The 17664-nt window shown below is 29.9% G+C and overlaps 2 protein-coding genes across 2 annotated transcripts; one reads left to right on the top strand and one right to left on the bottom strand.

The window, feature by feature from the left end:
- Positions 1-58: 58 nt before the first annotated feature.
- LOTGIDRAFT_64084 (hypothetical protein) lies at positions 59-4223 on the bottom strand (the record flags this gene model as incomplete). Its single annotated transcript, XM_009060856.1, has 9 exons — positions 59-166; positions 705-772; positions 1071-1179; positions 1401-1550; positions 1797-1916; positions 2688-2963; positions 3297-3407; positions 3705-3785; positions 4134-4223. Coding segments are annotated over 9 exons (1113 nt in total), but the record flags the coding sequence as incomplete, so codon positions are not given.
- Positions 4224-5445: 1222 nt separating this feature from the next.
- LOTGIDRAFT_192261 (hypothetical protein) lies at positions 5446-14881 on the top strand. Its single transcript, XM_009060960.1, has 14 exons — positions 5446-5855; positions 7700-7819; positions 8779-8862; positions 9038-9156; positions 9420-9493; positions 9721-9841; positions 10040-10083; positions 11482-11574; positions 11899-12071; positions 12283-12359; positions 12563-12632; positions 12793-12879; positions 13041-13180; positions 13369-14881. The coding sequence occupies exons 1-14, from the start codon at positions 5754-5756 to the stop codon at positions 13424-13426; spliced, it is 1362 nt and encodes a 453-aa protein (XP_009059208.1). The 5' UTR covers positions 5446-5753; the 3' UTR covers positions 13427-14881.
- The last annotated feature ends 2783 nt before the right edge of the window (positions 14882-17664 follow it).

The raw sequence follows: 17664 nt of genomic DNA, 5'->3' as shown, positions 1-17664 counted from the left end.
TAATTGTTCCTAAGTTTTCAAACCCTGCTGGAACATAGTCTTTCTGTTTGCCCTGCGTGACCCCAAGAAATTGAAACCTTTGACCCATTTTGTCTGGATTAATCAACATATCATAACCAGATAATAAATCTTTCCATCCATCAGCATTAACATTCTGTAATAACACCTGAAAAACATTTCAATGAAAATATACTCTGCTGTATTCAAGTTATTTCATGGGATGCACCCTGATGAGTTTCGATTAAAAGAAATTTAATCAATAGTAAGTGAAGGAGAACCACACCACATAATAAATAAAGTAAAAAAAAAATGTCTATATTCGTAATCATGGTCACTCAAAAAAAAAGTGGCCAATCCACAAACATTCAGGGCTATACAGAGAATGCTGTTACACACAAATATTGAGTTTAGCACAGGTAATAAATTAAAATAATTCAAATACTATAATCATACTGATAAGGCCTACATCCTTAATTACTTGAAGTGAACAGAAAGCACAATTAGATAGAGAAAAAAAACAAATTGACAAAAGGGCTGACATACTGATGTAACACCTTAGATATCTTACTTTCTGGTCAAACCATTTTTGGTAAATATTTTTCCATGTCATTTGATCTGACTTAATATTATTAAGGGGACATAATGAAATTACCCCATCTACATTATACCTGGGGAAAAAACATAGTAATTTCAAAATGACCAACCTGTAATCTTATGCCTATTCCCATATTTATTAAAAAATCACGTTGTTCTTTGGGCCCACAAACACTGACTGAAAAGAAAAAACATGTGCTATCAGTTTAAAATCATCTAAAGCCCAAGAGATGTTAGACTATATATTTAACTTAGATCAAAAACAGTTTATGAGCATATCTTCATGCAATGTAATATGTGTAATATATTTTGTACCTAGTCAAGAGCTAAATGTTTCTTGGTTGGTATTTTGGAGGGAATTATTCCTGTATTATCTAACCAGCTGCTAACAACTGAACTACACTACTCACTACCATAAAATGACTGATTTTATGTCTAGTGCATGTGAATTTGAAGCATAAAATGTATGTCTTTACCTCCAATTTGTTCAGCCATTTTCCTTAGATATGAGAAATCAACATCTGCAGTAAGATCTGCTGTACCAGGATTCAATAATACATCATGCAGCTGATGATTTTTAAAACCCTGAAATATACCAAGATGGACTTTAGTATGGCTGAAGGTTTTGCATACAACCAATAAATGTCAATTGTAAAGTATTTACTATTATTATTAAGTACTATTTTAAAGAAGGACTTCAGAGATGGAAATCAAAAAGAGCAGCTATCCACAATATCTTTTCTACATAGTGCTTAGCAAATGAAAATCCATTTAACTCAAATTATCGACACGAATATTCATCATACCCTAAAAGTATCTGTTTTAGTACCATCATGACCATAATCTCCTATTAATAATCCTCCACCATTCTCTTTTATTCTGGAACATATTTCCTGCATTATTACCCCTGATTCTGGACTCACTTCAATATGATCTCTTGTATCATTAGCATCTGGCTACAAAATTGACAAAAGTCAACTATTAACTAAAGAGCTATAATTATCCAATAGCTATCCATAACATTTTTCAGAATTAAAATCTGAAGTTACCTTAGGCACAACGTTCCATGCCAAATTAGACGGCTGGCACTTTCATTCACTTTAAATTCTTGCTTGCAGTTATAATACCTATATCATGACATATATCCCCCTTAAAACTTATTCTTCAAAATTTCCATTCCTGCTATAAGTAAGTCAGTATACCTGTAAATATGTTAAACCTGCCGTTCTTCTTCCTGATAGAACAAACTGTATTTCTTTACCATCTTCTCCAACATCATCTTTTATATCAACTAATATTTCTTGCCAACCTTTTTCACTTTTCTGTTTAAAAAGAGAGTAACTTAAGTTAAATGTAGTCCAATAAACTCTTCAAATTACATATCATTTTATTTGGACAGTTGCTAACCAGTAGAGTTAATAGTATCTCTTCAACAAGTGGTTGCCGAGCAAGATACACCCACTTCCCTGATAAATTATAGGTATATAAAAGGCGGTCACCAATCTGTGTCAAATCATACCAAAAACCAAGGGCAATAACTCCAAACCCGGTCATCGAAAAATCTTCATATTCGAACATGACCAAGATCTCATCAATATAAATGATCACACCAAATTTCATTCAAATCTGATAAGAATCTCTATTGTGTTCACAAGCCAACTGTGGACGGATGAACGGATTGACTGACGGACAGGTGCAGCAAAACTATATCACCATAATATAATGTGTATTGTATTCTGTAAAGTGCACATGAGATGTTACCTGTCCAATACATCATTTTAATTCTTAGTCCAATGAAATATCAATAGGAGTCATCCTTGACTACAATGAACATGTAAAAATTAAAACCTGTAAAGTTTGCATAGGGTAATACCCATTCAATGTGTCCAACACTGAAAACCAGTGAAAAATTGTCAGCTTTGCACAAAAAAGCAAGAAATCCATAACAATGATAGTCAGTGGTGTACCTAAAAGTCTCGGGCATAAGAGTCCTTTAGAGCCATACATGAAAACTATTAACATATTCACTTTGTGGAAAAATATCTGTAAAAGTCAAACAACAGAAAAAGAGATAAATGATTATAAGTATATACCTGAAATTTATGAATAGGTAAAGCATCAAAGAATTCATGTGCTATATAGTACATATGATCTTTCGGAACATCTTTTATAGAATGATACCAATATACATCCTGATCATATTTATTTTTCATACTGTGATAATATGGATGGTTCGATGTCTTGGGTGTCATTTCAACTGGTTCATCTAATCCTGATAACTTTGCAGCTTGAATTCCACTTAATGTTGGACTGACTTCTACTAAATGCATAGCAACTTTATCTTTTAATGGTTTAAAGTTGGTAAATATCTAAATAAATTCAAATTCTGCTATATTATTCTTGATATTTATAACCATAAGTCCTTCCCAACATTTTTGCTACTCTATTCGGCAAGTATAGCTATATCAACATCCTAGCTTGATACTTATCAAGCATATAACAGGAACAAGACAAAGTTGATTCTTTAAATGGGACTAAAGCAAATAGTTTGTTAGAAGATGGGCCCCTTATCTAGAACAAATCTATATTGCAGACTATTGGTTTTAGGAACTTTACTTGAGTTTTATTGGCCACTAAATGTCACCTTTCTGAAGATATTTGCAAGTAATCAACCCATATGATTAAGATTTATTGAAACTTACTCTACACATATCATCAACTAATGTGCCACGACCAGGCCCTAGCTCTACAATATTTAATGTTCCAGTTAGTTTATCTTGTATATATTCATTTACACACCATATCCCTATTAACTGTAACAAACACATATATTTCAAAACAATTTATAATTTCTAAAGTAGCTCTTTTTTTCTACATTTGACAAATTAATGAGTAAATGAATGTTATCTGATGTTCACAAAAAAGATCACTCCCGCTAGTGATCATACCAAAAAAGGATTAATTGATGACTGATGTTGTTTTGAAGCCAGCCAGCCCTTCAAGAAAGTTATAAACGGGGACTTAAATAAATTCAGGTCATCTGAATCCTTGTGAAGGATGAATCCTTTCAATTATATTCTTTAATTTTTTATCTGTAACATATTATTTACCTCACCAAACATCTGGCTTATTTCAGGACTAGTAGTAAAATCTCCTTTTACACCAAATACATCATTATTCATATAATAACCCTGTAATAAATATTTATATAACAACTCGACTCGACAATGTAATAAATATTCCAAGTATTATCAAGCTTATAAATTAAATATCTAATTAGAATTTGTTAATGAAAAACAGGTGTTTATTTCCAATCAAAATCCAACTATTTTATATCACTCAATTGGTTCTCTCCTCACTATCTTCATAAGTAAAATAAGGAGGAGCATATGAGAATTTGAACTTAATGCATCTAATTCTAGAGTAGTAGACAATTCTATTCCCTACTAACTAAACCATTCCACTAGGGGCAATTGATGTTTCAATAATCAGAATTCAATAAGATACCTTGATCTGTTTGCAACACAAAGAAAACTTACCGAGACAGGGTTTATTAAAACTTCTTTCATATACTCAGCTACAGTGATGGGTCCATTTGCCTTGATTCTGGCCTTCAGATGTCTTAATAACTGATTTTTATTAGTTGATGTTGATGTTGTCATTCCACAAATACATGTTCTGATATGTCCATTAGGTCTACCTATAATTATTTTAAAAAATTGTATGCTATACAGAGACACGCAATATCAAAGATTGCCAGACAGCAAAGTTAATATATTTCCAATGAAAATTATTGTTAAGGGCAATAATTCTAAAAACTATTCAGCAAATTAAGTTGTAAAACCTTAACATGTCCAAGATCTAATAAGTTTCAATGATCTCGCTGCTCTGTGACCTAGGCCAACTCAAGTAAACAATTTCAATTATCACATTTCATCAAAACTGATAGAAAACTCTATAGTGTTCTCAAACTGTTTTTAACTTTTTCAAGATAATAACATAAATGCTTTTTTATAAAAAAAATTGTCTAATTGAAAGATCTCAATCTGAATGATCAAATTACATTTCTTTAAAATCAGATGAAAACTGAAGTCTCCAGCTTGTATACTTTCAAGATGGATTGACAGAGAGACAAAGGACAACAAACAATAATAAATGTCTAAATTTTCACAAAGTCATATAAGCATATAATTGATCCATCTAAATGTTGAATTTGATGAACTGTATAGAAACTTCATACAATAACAAAATAGTTTCACTGTCACTATGGCTCAATGTATCAATTGTCATTCAATATGGAAATATTACAAGAACCAGTGGCAGTAGGCTTTCGCTTCTCATTCTAGTTCTTGTCAAACTACAGAAGTTCAGGGAGGGGCACAAGCTGAAATTGACCAGTTGTCAGAAAATCACAGTATTATTTAGTTACAACCTGTTTGAGGGTGTGATCTAATATTTCTAACAACCTTGTTATAATACATTCTGAGGCAATTTGACTAGTTCCGTTCCGTTTTGACCATTTGTTTTGTGATTAATTTGACTTCAGGCGTTCTTCCCATAAAAATGGCATTGCCATCCTATTCCTAACCTCAGTCCTCAGTGTAGTAACAAACACATTGTCATTAGTGCATCTAACGTCCAAGATGGCTAGATAGAGTGAAAACATTTATCTGCCTACACGATTTCGCCAAAATAAGCTTAGTTGTGCATTTTTACATATATCAGATACCTATTAATCTACTAAGTGACCGTAGATTTCGAAAAGATCTCAAGCTGCCCATTTTGACATTCACATGTGTGAGGGATATCCCAATATGTTAATGAAGGGAATTCCGTCCTCCTTCTCAATCAATTCGCCACGTCCAGCTTAAACCAGATTAATACGCTTAAATATATATTGTTCAAGACAAAATACTATTATAGATATTTGCTTAAGCACGATGATTTAATAAACCATGGAATTTGCTGGATATGAATTTTAACGTTTAATTACAAAAACACGCATATCTATTCCTGAACTATTTTACGGCTTGGAGCCATTTCCGTTTTTTTTTTAGTGACGTAAAGAGTCGTGTGGAAAAATGAAAACAAACTCGGCAAAAGATGACAAGCATTTAGATGAAATCCATTGACTGACAGAACTATTTCGTGAATTTACAATGACTTTATATATCACTTCGTTGGTGTTTTTTCTTTTTATTAATGGTACCCTTCAAGTGAAAAACCGAAGTTCCAAGGTTGCAGATCGATGTTTTTGCAAGGTAGGTTTTAGCATTATGACATGCCATGCTACAAAAGATAGTCTATTATGACTATATGATACGTGCAACATTGAATGTACACAGCAATTTAGTCTTATCCAAGCCTTGTGAGTAATATGTTGATCCTGTTCAACTGACAACTGAAATGATGACTGATGAGGAGTCGACTTGTAAAGACAAGTTATTAATGGAAAGTGACAACATGCATAAATAGTACAGCACAGGGCCTTGCCTTTCTCTGAGTCTTTGCTAATGATGTCCAAAAAAGGAATATTACATAAATATTGTATTTATTATTATCATCGTTTCAATAAGATACAAACAACTGTTTTTATACGCTTACCTGAAATGGGGGACGTATATTGTTGTCACCCATGTCCGTCCGTCCACAATTGCTCGTAAACATTTGAGAAGGCGGATTTTGACTAAACTTGGTATGATTGTTTGTAACCATTCACAGATAAATGCTATTGAAAATCCAAATTTGTTATCATCTAAGGATAAGCCCTATCGAAAATCAGAAAATTTAAAAAATATTTAGTAGGAGTTATTGCCCTTGTTCTTGAAAAATGTGTTCAATTGTTAGGTCTTAAACTCTCCAGAAGGTTGAATTATTGACAGATATTGACGAAACTTGGTGTGAGTGATTGTAATTACCCAAGGATGAACCCTATTGAAAATTAAAAGAATCAAAAAATATTCAGTATAAGTTACTGCCCTTTTGAACACGTTAAATTTTTAGCTCATAAACGCTCTAGAAGGTTGAGTTATGGACAGATTTTGAAGAAACTTGGTGTGAGTGTTTGTAAGCATCCAAGGATGAGCCCTATACTCCCATATGAAATGGGGCTTTTAATAAAACTTTTGTCAAATTAAACCATTTATTCCTCCAACATTTCATGTGTCTAAAAACACACTTCTTGAGGCAGTAAATGACTTCTTGGTTACTCAAACAACTATCTTCAAAGTGAAGTCATCAGTGAATGATGCAAAAAGATAAAATATGATGTCATGAAAAAAGTGAAATATAAAGTCATTATAATGGAAATAATATGTAAGCACAGAGTGCTATTACTTTGAAAAGTTTTTCATTGTATCAGGATTGTATTCATTTTAATCCCCTTGGCCAAACTGTGTCAAGTTTATAAATCTAGATGGATTCGGCTAGATCTAATTTTCTTTTATCTGCATCATAAATTTTCTGCAGAATGTCCTACTCCAGGTGTATTAAAATGCTACTCTTGGGGCTTTACCTGCTTTGTTAGATGTTTTACCTGTACTTAAGTCTAATGCTCAAAGGGGTAGTAGTTTTTCCAACATAGTGCATATGACAGCAGGAACAGGTCAAACAATAAACCACAAAACTAGAATAATCATACTTGTTTCATTAAAGACAAAGATTCCAGTTTTGTGGTTTATTGTTACCTCCTACATCTCCTTTTACTGTTCAGTACTGGACGGTACCCTCACGGCCCTGCTCATGTCAGTAGGCTACACTTTAACATCACAATCGGGTATCCAACGTCAAAGTTACCTTTACTCTCATTTTCTAATCGTCCCTTATTAAAATAAAATCTCTGGAAAATCAAATTTAAATTGAGTTATTGTCACTCATTTATTTCTATTATAGCCATAGGCATAGTCTAGTTCTAATCTACTACTTAAAAATGGAAATATATGAAGACTAACTATCCATCCTATAGGTCACATTGACTGTTACAATTTGTACCTTAGGCTGTATTGCTTTCTATATGCTGTTAAAATATTTACTACAGGTATTTGTGTTGATTGTCACGTAAATATATTGATATTTAACTACCTGGGTGTACCTTAATATATTTCAGTTAAATGGTGAAATTGATGATTGTAGCTGTAAAGTAGAAACATTAAGTGTTTTGAATAATAATAAAATCTACCCACGTATTAAAAGTTTACTCTCAAGAAATTATTTTAGATATTTTAAAGTAAGTATTTTCAATTTTCATGTAAGTTGCATATTGGCCTGGTCTGAATTAAAATTTAATTGCTAACGTTTTGTTTTTATTTACATTAAACCAATAATCTTATTACTGGTATTTTTTCAGTATTTAAATGTGCATAATTTACTCAGTATTAAAATAATTTGACATCAAAATCAGCTCATAGCTAATTAGTTATGTGTACCAGATAATTCTGGAAATTTTGTAACATATTATTATTGTAAGAAAATGTTGTAAAAGAACAGACTGAAGATGTTAAACTATTTGAAACTATTCAATTGTGTGGTTAAATGTCAAATGATCTCGAAGTGTGTTTGTAATAAATCGGAAAACAGTCTATTTTAGGCTAAATAAACAGTTCTAATACAATGTCAATATTGTAGAGTTACCTGATAATAACAGGTTTCATGTAATCAGACCCTGTTATTTTTTGTACTGTAGTTCAAATAAATACAATTCAAACAAATCTAAAAATACCCAAAATATCAGCTTTCATTGGATTTTGCTAACTCTGTATAAAACATCACTTAGCATAAGTTCAAATTGCCAAAGCAAAATGAAAATTTTGGAGAATTTGTTGTATGAGGTGAAATTGTAATCTACAACTTACAATTTTAAAATCAACATCTGCAATCGTGTTTATTTGATGATGAAGATATAAAATAAGATAAAAATATAATTTGAAAAACACAAGTAATGTGTGAAATTTGTTTTACTGTAAAACTAATGTAAGATTGTGTTATAAAGATCAATATTTGAGATAAAACATGCACAGCTGTGTAATGATTTTTTATGATATTTTGTTAGTTTTATTATATAATAAAAACAATCCTAAACAGGAAGAACACTTTTAGTATAGGAATTAGGTAATAAAAAATATAAGTAAAAATCGCCTTGAAATGGTACTTATGTCAAATAATTGAAAGATGAATTAAATCTTATAGGTTAATTTGAAAAAGAAGTGTCCATTTTGGCATGATGATAGTAGATGTGCTTTAAAAGATTGTCATGTTGACACATGTAAGGAGGTAGGTCATTTTTTTTTACAGTATCTAAACAGCTGTTATAGCAATGATACAAGGATTCAATTGTCTTTCTCTGACTGCTCATAAGAATTTCGTGTAAAGCCTTTGTTTTATATCTTTGTTATTTCTAGGCCTTAAGACAGAAATTCATTTATGTTTTACAAAAACTTGTTTGTAGGAAGAAATCCCAAGTGCAATTAAAAAAGGTTCAAGTGCTTATAGATACAGCGAAGAGGCTCAGAAAGAAGAGAGCTGTGCTGAAGAAAAAGAACTAAGTGCATTAAACACAACCATAAGGTAATTTTCATGCTTTTACCTACTCTATTCATAATTTACTGAAGTAATCCTGAGTCTGCCTTGATTGTAAATCAACCTTGTGCCTGTTGTCAGACAGCTAAAATTGAATTAGATTACCAGTATCTCTACCATGAGATAACCATTGAAAGCTGGTAATGATGTAAATTGATACATATGACAAATTTTGTCCCTTTATCAGATGGCAGATACTGTATTACTTTGTGACAAAATGCAATCTGGTCTGTTCTATTGTATTTTGACAGTGATGAAAGTATACAAGCCTTTAAAGATTGGAAAGAACATGATGAATCTCAAGATTTATTTTGTGATATAGATGGTAAGGTTTTTAAAAAACTTCACAGGTGAAATATGCAGTACAAATATTTGCTACAGACATGTTTATAAGACAAAAACCTGATGATAGTCATATTTAGTGTTTATATTTATATATTTAGACTATTGGAAAAAGATATCTCTATGATTTCAAGAAGAGGGTATGAAATATTCAGCAAATTATGATGCTTTATTCAATTGCTTGTTATCATTTTCTCATCTCTCCTTTAGATGAATCATCAGCTGATAGTGAATATGTAGATTTATTGTTAAATCCAGAAAGATATACTGGTTATAAAGGTGAATCACCTCATAGAATCTGGAGATCTATTTATCAAGAAAATTGTTTTAAGTAAGTTTTTCTCTACAACATGAGAAACTAAGAAGCGTCTCAAAGTTACATTTTGTTAAAATAGTCCAAAATCATTAATAAGAGTGGAAAAGGTATTCTGGACATGTGGATTTCTCATTAAAAATTAAACTGCATAAGAATTCCTAATTGATTTCTGATTAACCGCATTGGTTACAAAAGTTGTGTTAATTTTTTCAGGCCACAAACAGAGTATATTTATGGACCATCTAAATCCTCATCACGTAAGTTGTGTTTTCTATGGTGAATAGCAGTGCGTGTTAAGATTTAAAAATGCTTTGCATGATTAACCAATAACCATGGAATAGAAGAGTTTTGTTGCTTGATCATGTTTGTGTGACATGCATGATATTGGTCCCTTATTCCTTGATATAGCATGTAGTGACATTGTAGTGGTAAATAAATAATATAATAAAATACATAGTTTTCTGAGCATTCTGTACTGATATTCAGCCATTTAGGATTTTTATATTTGTATGTTTGAAAATAACCTTAGAAATGATTGTCAGCTTCAATGTTTCATTGCTTTTTAAAACATTCCAGCTAACCAAATAGAAGGTAATTTAGGTTAAATATATCACAATGATTGTTTGTGTTAATATGTGCTGTGTTGTTAGTGTATACACAATGTTTATGTGTTTGGTTGTCGGAGTCATACACATTTGTTCTCTTTTTAGGATCATAAATAAGTTTCTAATCTTTTGATTTATATAAGGGACAATATAGCAAAATCTGCAAATGAAATCTGTGGGCATTTTATGTCATAAAATGCTTATTTTTGGGCTGAAATTTGAATGATGCAAATTGATGCTGACAGCGTCCAAAATACAACAGAAGGTTTAGAAGCCCTTTAAGTAAGAGATAACTGTCAAATGTCCATTTAACCAGGTCTATGATCATTATGCAAAGCCTAATTCAATAATAGGAATGTTGGTTTTAAAATCATTTGTTGTTATATAGATTTGGATGAATATCATTCAACAGTAAATGAATGTTAGTCATTTACATGGGCAACCATAACAAGTATTGATAAGGAATAAATGGAGAAAATTTTTTGCACACTTTTTGCCAAAATGGGTGGCATATTTCTAGATTTAAGATCACAGTCATAATCAGTCAAATATAATTGTGTGCAATAGTTATTTGTAATGCAGGGAATGGCTTTGTGTCAACTTTCCTCTAGTTGAGGTAGTGGATCTGTGAACTTTTACTTAATTCTTGAATAATGACTATTTCTGCTGTCATCTATTTATCTTAAATACAACAACATAATAAAAATTTATTATTATTTTGTCATGAGTAACTATAGTATTGGTTATTAATGTTTTTCAATACCAGCTTAATGAATATTGAGCATATAATGATAAAAATATAAAATATGTAAAACTACTGAAGGCATCATTTGTTGTTATACATGCTTATTCTTTAAAGGTTCTGTTCAATGTTGGAATATTCTGATATTAGTTCTCTTTAGGTTTAAGTTTTGTGTTAATATTTCTACCTACTGATTCTTATAGATGTATTTTGCCATTAGAATTTGTCCACTGTAATTTGATCAACATAGAACACAATACATGGCTTCTCTTCTCTTAACCTCATTATTTACCTCTGTCTATTTTCAGCTTTATGTTTAGAAAAGAGAGCATTTCATCGTTTAATATCTGGATTACATACTAGTATTAATATTCACCTTTGTGCTGATTATCTATATCAAGGTAAATATTATAAACTAGAAGTTCTTACCTGCTTCTAAGTGGACTTTGTTTCATGTATATGTAACAAATTTTTTGCTTCTTTATGACTGTTTTCAATTTCAAACATTTAAGCTGTATGAAATGTTGAATTGAAATACCAAAATCAAGTACACACTGTCGAGTATCTCTCCCAAAAAATTCAACCAAGTAGAACCATATTTAAAGATCTAAAGCACTGAATTGAATTTGAATTTCATACAGACATGTGAAGTATGAAATATATTGAATAACAAACATCATAAAGACATGAATTATTGTTTAAAGTGTATGATTTTTAATTTTCAGAAAATTTAGGTTATGGTATGAAAGCACATTGGAAACCAAATGTTGCAGAATTTCAAAAGAGATTTGATCCTCAAACTTCTAATGGAGAAGGTCCACAGCGATTAAAAAACCTCTTCTTTACATACTTAGTAGAATTAAGAGCAATAGCCAAGGCAGCACCCTATTTACAGGAGGTAAGCATGTTATGTCATATTGTCTTGAACATCAATGTTTTGTATTAACAGTTCAGGTTTCCAGTATCAGCCATTTATAGCAGGGTAGGTAAACTGGAAAATTATCACAAGATATCTTATTTATGGACATTAGCAATTCTATCAAGATTTATATCTAGATATTTAATTATTTTTATCTATAGTCTTATATATTGTTACGTTCTGTTTGTAGGAAGATTTTTTTACAGCAGATAGTGATGAAGATAAAGATGTTAGACAAGGAATAGATGATCTATTAAATATTATTAGGTATATATTCTTAAATGATTTATGGAAAGAAACTAAGTACTAAGATTCACATCTGATAAATTGGAGTATTGTACTTGGAAATTTCTTATATTTGTATATTTTTAACTTGAATGAAATAATGTTATATTATCAAATAATAGATCATTGGCTTGATTACATCTGATATAATACAGTCACATTTTATCTTATTATTTATATTTCAGTACGTTTCCAGACCATTTTGATGAAAGTAAATTATTTGCAGGAAATCCAAATGAAGCTAAATTATTGAAGGTAAGCAGAGAAAAACATTGTTCCTTTAACATTTGATGTTAGATTTGTTGTTCTGAATGATTTTATAGAGACACCACCCACATATTATTTGGTATATTGTACATATTGTATATTATGTATCAAGTAATTTGTTAATAATATTTAATATTTTTATTACCAGGATGAATTTAGAAATCATTTCCGTAATGTTTCACGTATTATGGATTGTGTTGGTTGCGATAAATGTAAATTATGGGGCAAGTTACAGGTTTGTACTTTTATTATCTGGCACATAATGCGGTTAACCAAGGTTCAACAGCTTCAAATATTTGTTTCGTGATGACTGTTTGCACTATTTGTGGATATGATATGATATACTGGGATTTTTATGGAAAACCTCAATGTTATATATTACAAATATATTTACAGACTCAGGGTATGGGTACAGCGTTGAAAATATTATTTTCTGGTGATGATATAGGACCAGATTCTACAGTTAACGCTCAACAGAAAAAACATTTCCAACTCACTAGATCTGAAATAGTTACTCTATTTAATGCCTTTGGACGGTAAGTTTTATCTCTCTATTTAAAAAGTTTTCATTCAACCCATTTAATTATTTTAATAATATGTTCAAAAGATCTGTCAGTGTCTTAGCTTTACCTGGATATTAGAAATATTTTTCATTTTACTTGACTCTAATGTTAATTATCTTTTATTTGGGTTAATTTTTAAGTTTACTTTCTATTTTTTTCAGATTATCCAAGTCTATACATTCCTTAGAAATGTTTAAATCTTTATTAAGTAAATCTTAATGTTTATTAATAGTCAGTCAGCTGTGTTTACTAGTATGTACATCTTTAGTCTACTTATTCAGAAGGTGGATAAAAAAGAAAACTGAAACTACTACTTATTCTTTCTCTTACTGTAGTTGACTTTTATATTCACAGAAATCTATATTTATGGCAGACTGACTAGATAAGACTATTGTTTTTATTTGATACAATTGTTACTTTAAACAGTATGGTACTCTTACATAATAAATAAAGTAATAAGAACCATAGTGTGAGAAAATCTAAGGTTTAAAATATGCCAAAAATCATATAGGCAATGATTCTGTGTCTATATCTACTATTTTATTTGTAAGGCTGCAGAAGGACTCTTTGTGAAATGTCATGGGTAACTATGTCCTATCGGAATGTTGAAAAATTAAAGTTCTGTTCAATCATACCATTGTGATGACAGTTTAAATTTTGTTATATTTTATATATTTATCCCACCAAAAAAGAGAAATTGTCATATGATATCTTAGACATCCAAATGTGAAGGTCAAAAACTTTGCTGCCTGTAGAAGAAAACCCTTATATGAAATGTTGATCAAACTGTGTTTGGTTAACCACTATGCAATAATTTGTTAGTTTTCACATTATGAGAATCTAGGCAACCTTTTATGTTTTACTTTTCTAAAAATCATACCTTTCATTCAATATTTTTTATTTAAGTCCTGCAGTTTTTTTCTTTGAATATGTTAACTGAAAATTATTTTTTGATTTCAATCTACAGGATTTTGATATTTCCTTTTTGTTTTGTTTATGTATAAAAAATTCTGTAAGTTATATTTTGTTGTATATTTATTTTAGATCTAGACACATTGCTTTTTTTCTATCAGTATTATGCATAACATATTTCTTAGTTGCTGTAAATTTTCAAAATTCCTTGACATTTGGAAATCTAAAAACTAATGCAGAGGTCTTGGGAAAATTTTTATTCATAGCACACAGCATGTGCAGAAAAGTAGGACAAACACACCATTTTATTTTTACTATATTTAAATTAAGGAGATTGTCATATTGTGTATTTTCATGCAAATGCTGTGTCATCATCGTTAGTGGTTGACAAAATATTGTTTTTCCTGAATTAATTATGGATGTTTAAAAAAAAAGTTTGTGTTTTTATGACTGGGTAAAGCAAGCTGTGATAATCTAGAATAATGAGATATCTATGAACAGCCCACGTTTATTATTTTATTATTGTTTGGTTATTGTCAGTGATCAGATAGAAATACAAATGTAACCAAAAGTTAAGTGAAAATTCATCCCAACAAAAGTCAATCCTTGTTGTAGGTTCTATTTTGAATTAAAAGATGGATTATACATATTGTATAGTGTCAGATAAGAAATTGAAAGTATCATCTGTTTTGTTATGACAATGTTGTTAATTGTTGTTAAAAGACTGATTTATAATAAAATAATTAAATTATAACTTTGCTCTTCCATAATGAATTATTATAAAACAGAAATATGAGGTACTATACAGCTTAGTAATGACTAATCAGCATGGGAATAATTTTCAAGGAACATTTGCACATTTTTCAAGGCTAATTCCATGAATTTACCATTGGTTCCAAATAAAATAAATTGTTTATGTTAGTATTATAAGTCATGGAATGTGCCTTGTTGATACATCTTGCCATTGTGTTTCGGTACCATAATGATCTGTATAAAAATAAACAAGACAGTTATGACAAAATTATGATCTTTTAAAATTCAGTTTACATAATTACAGTAATCAATTAATTACCAGTAATCAACTAATATTTCAACTCAATATCAAACAATATAACATCACAATGATAGTTTCAGATGAAAAATTTTTCCAAAAAATACAATTCATCTCCATTTTTTTTTTATCAATGTAGACCAAAAAATCAAAAATAAATCTGCCTTCCAGCCTCTGATATCTATTTTGAAAGTTGTCGGCTGGTGTAGACAGAAAAACTAGGCCCTGTTGTGTGGGGATGGTCTGAACCTCCGCACCTTTGTAATACTAACAAAACACAGTGATTTACAATCATTGTTGAGGATATTTTTAATATAATGTTAGAGAAAATGCATCTTCAGAAATATGGAAAATCTGTATAAAACAAGACCTAGTTTTTCTGACTCTACTCTGATAACTGTCAAAATATCTATTAGAAGCACATGTTTATCAATGCTACAAATGCCAAAAATCAAAATTAAAATACTTGGCACTAAGCCATGTCCTCAGTCAAAAACTAACTGACTTGCCTACTTTAAGAGGAAAATGTTTTTATTGAAAAAATTGTCCTTAACCTCAAAGACAAAGATATTTTGCTTTACCTCAAAACATTAATTTGTCACATTCAGCTGGTACTATTACTTCAAGGTCAATTTGTGTTCTACCAATATAAATGCAAAATTATATGTAATTTGAACTTCAATATGATGAACTGACATGGATGTATCTAGCAGTCAATGAGTTAAACTTGTCCAACATCATCCAAATAATTCAATAGTTAGATTTCACCCTCTAGATTTTTAGTAATTATATAACGTTCAAATTCATAAAATGCACCAAATCAAATATACATTATTAATATTATAGATTACTTGTGGAGCAAATATAAATACTAACTCTAGCAATCAAACATACCGGTACATGTTCAACTTGTTTTAAACTAAAAAACAATAGTAATGGCAGAGTTATTGTAATGTGTATAACGATATATAACCTTAAATAATAAAAAATGACACAGTGACATGATATACAGTGTTTTTGAAAAGTTGGGTGCAAATAAGACACCTTCATTCTGTCTAACTTAAAATAAAAAAAAACTAGAAAAGTGTAGAAAGCATTAAGTAAATAAGCATAATGATACAATAAAAAATATGATATTTACAACAAACACACCTTTTATATCATAAATTATTTACCTTGTATTTACAAATCATTATTGTAGCTTTTTAGGGGGTTCTTTTTTAAACAGTATATTGGTTTTGTTGTTTTTAGTTTTCTTAATCCTAATTTGGTCCAAAGAAATACTGGTTTTTTTCAATTTTATATCTTCAAACCAAAACAAGTAACTTAAGCTAACAATTTAAGGTTTAGTGACATCATATTACAAAACTCTTAACTTCTATGATATGTTTGGGCTGCGAAGTAGGACATCTCAAAACAACCGTCAATATTTTCATTAAAGTCAGGTTGGCCCTAAGTGTGAAGATAGTCTTCAGAACTCATAACAATCCCTTTAAAAATACCTCAAACAAGGAATTTCACTATTTCATTTTTTTCTTTAGCTAGTTTATCTACTGCCTGAAAGTTAAGATTTTCCGAAAAAGGTGAACCATGGCCTTTAAAGCTTCATTTCAAGAAAACATTTCAAATTAGAGTAATTTTCATTTTATACATTCAGATACATTATTATATGAGTAATACAATATGGGTACTAGTACTACCAAGTAAATTCAGTTACCAAGAAACTTCATATATTACTACATGATGGACTGAAATACCATGCATGGCTGCATAGATTAACAAATTTGGATAAACCACATCATTGATGTTCAAGTTTAAAATAATCCAAAATGAGCATTTGTTCTGTTGAACGACAAAGAGTGGTAAATATATAAATAAATGAATTAAAGTAAAATATTTAATGGAGTTCTAAATAATATACAATCAATATGAATATTAATAGAAATATTTGCATACAATTTAATATCATATCACTAATTTATTCATAAAATTTTGAAATTCATAAATGTTTCGATGATCAGTATGCTGTATAAGTAAACATGCAACGTAATAAATGATATAATTGAAAATATACAAATTTGTTGCTGAAATATCTCCTGTTAAGTTTGATCTTGAACTGTAATACTACCTTATCATGCATACGTCTTATAGTTTTGATTTTTACAATTAACCATTTAGATGCACATTTGAGCCAGCTCAGAAATCAGATTCTACATCAAATGTAAGGTTAATATCATAATCGTTCTGGTTATGTAGAATAACTGTTGATTACTTTTGAGTGTCTATAATTTACATTAATAGAAAAACTTTATAAATTATCACAAATAATACCATAACAAGCTTGATATTGACTAGCCAAATATATTCTGCTATAAACCAACAAAAATATACATATACCAAGCAAAAGAATAAAATTAATAGACCTGGATATATTTCAAATATGAACAAATAAAAGTTTCAATATATAAATGACATTTTCTTCTCTTTTAAATCC

Source organism: Lottia gigantea, assembly GCF_000327385.1.
Source record: "Lottia gigantea unplaced genomic scaffold LOTGIsca_45, whole genome shotgun sequence".
NCBI lineage: Eukaryota > Metazoa > Mollusca > Gastropoda > Lottiidae > Lottia > Lottia gigantea.
This window is presented reverse-complemented; position numbering and strand designations above follow the sequence as displayed.

Excerpts from the sequence above, each read along its gene's own strand:
- LOTGIDRAFT_192261 (XM_009060960.1), top strand. The coding sequence starts at position 5,754 with ATGACTTTATATATCACTTCGTTGGTGTTTTTTCTTTTTATTAATGGT. Across the intron at positions 9,494-9,720 it reads TTTATTTTGTGATATAGATG|ATGAATCATCAGCTGATAGT; the intron begins GTAAGGTTTTTA and ends TCTCTCCTTTAG. Across the intron at positions 11,575-11,898 it reads TGCTGATTATCTATATCAAG|AAAATTTAGGTTATGGTATG; the intron begins GTAAATATTATA and ends TTTAATTTTCAG.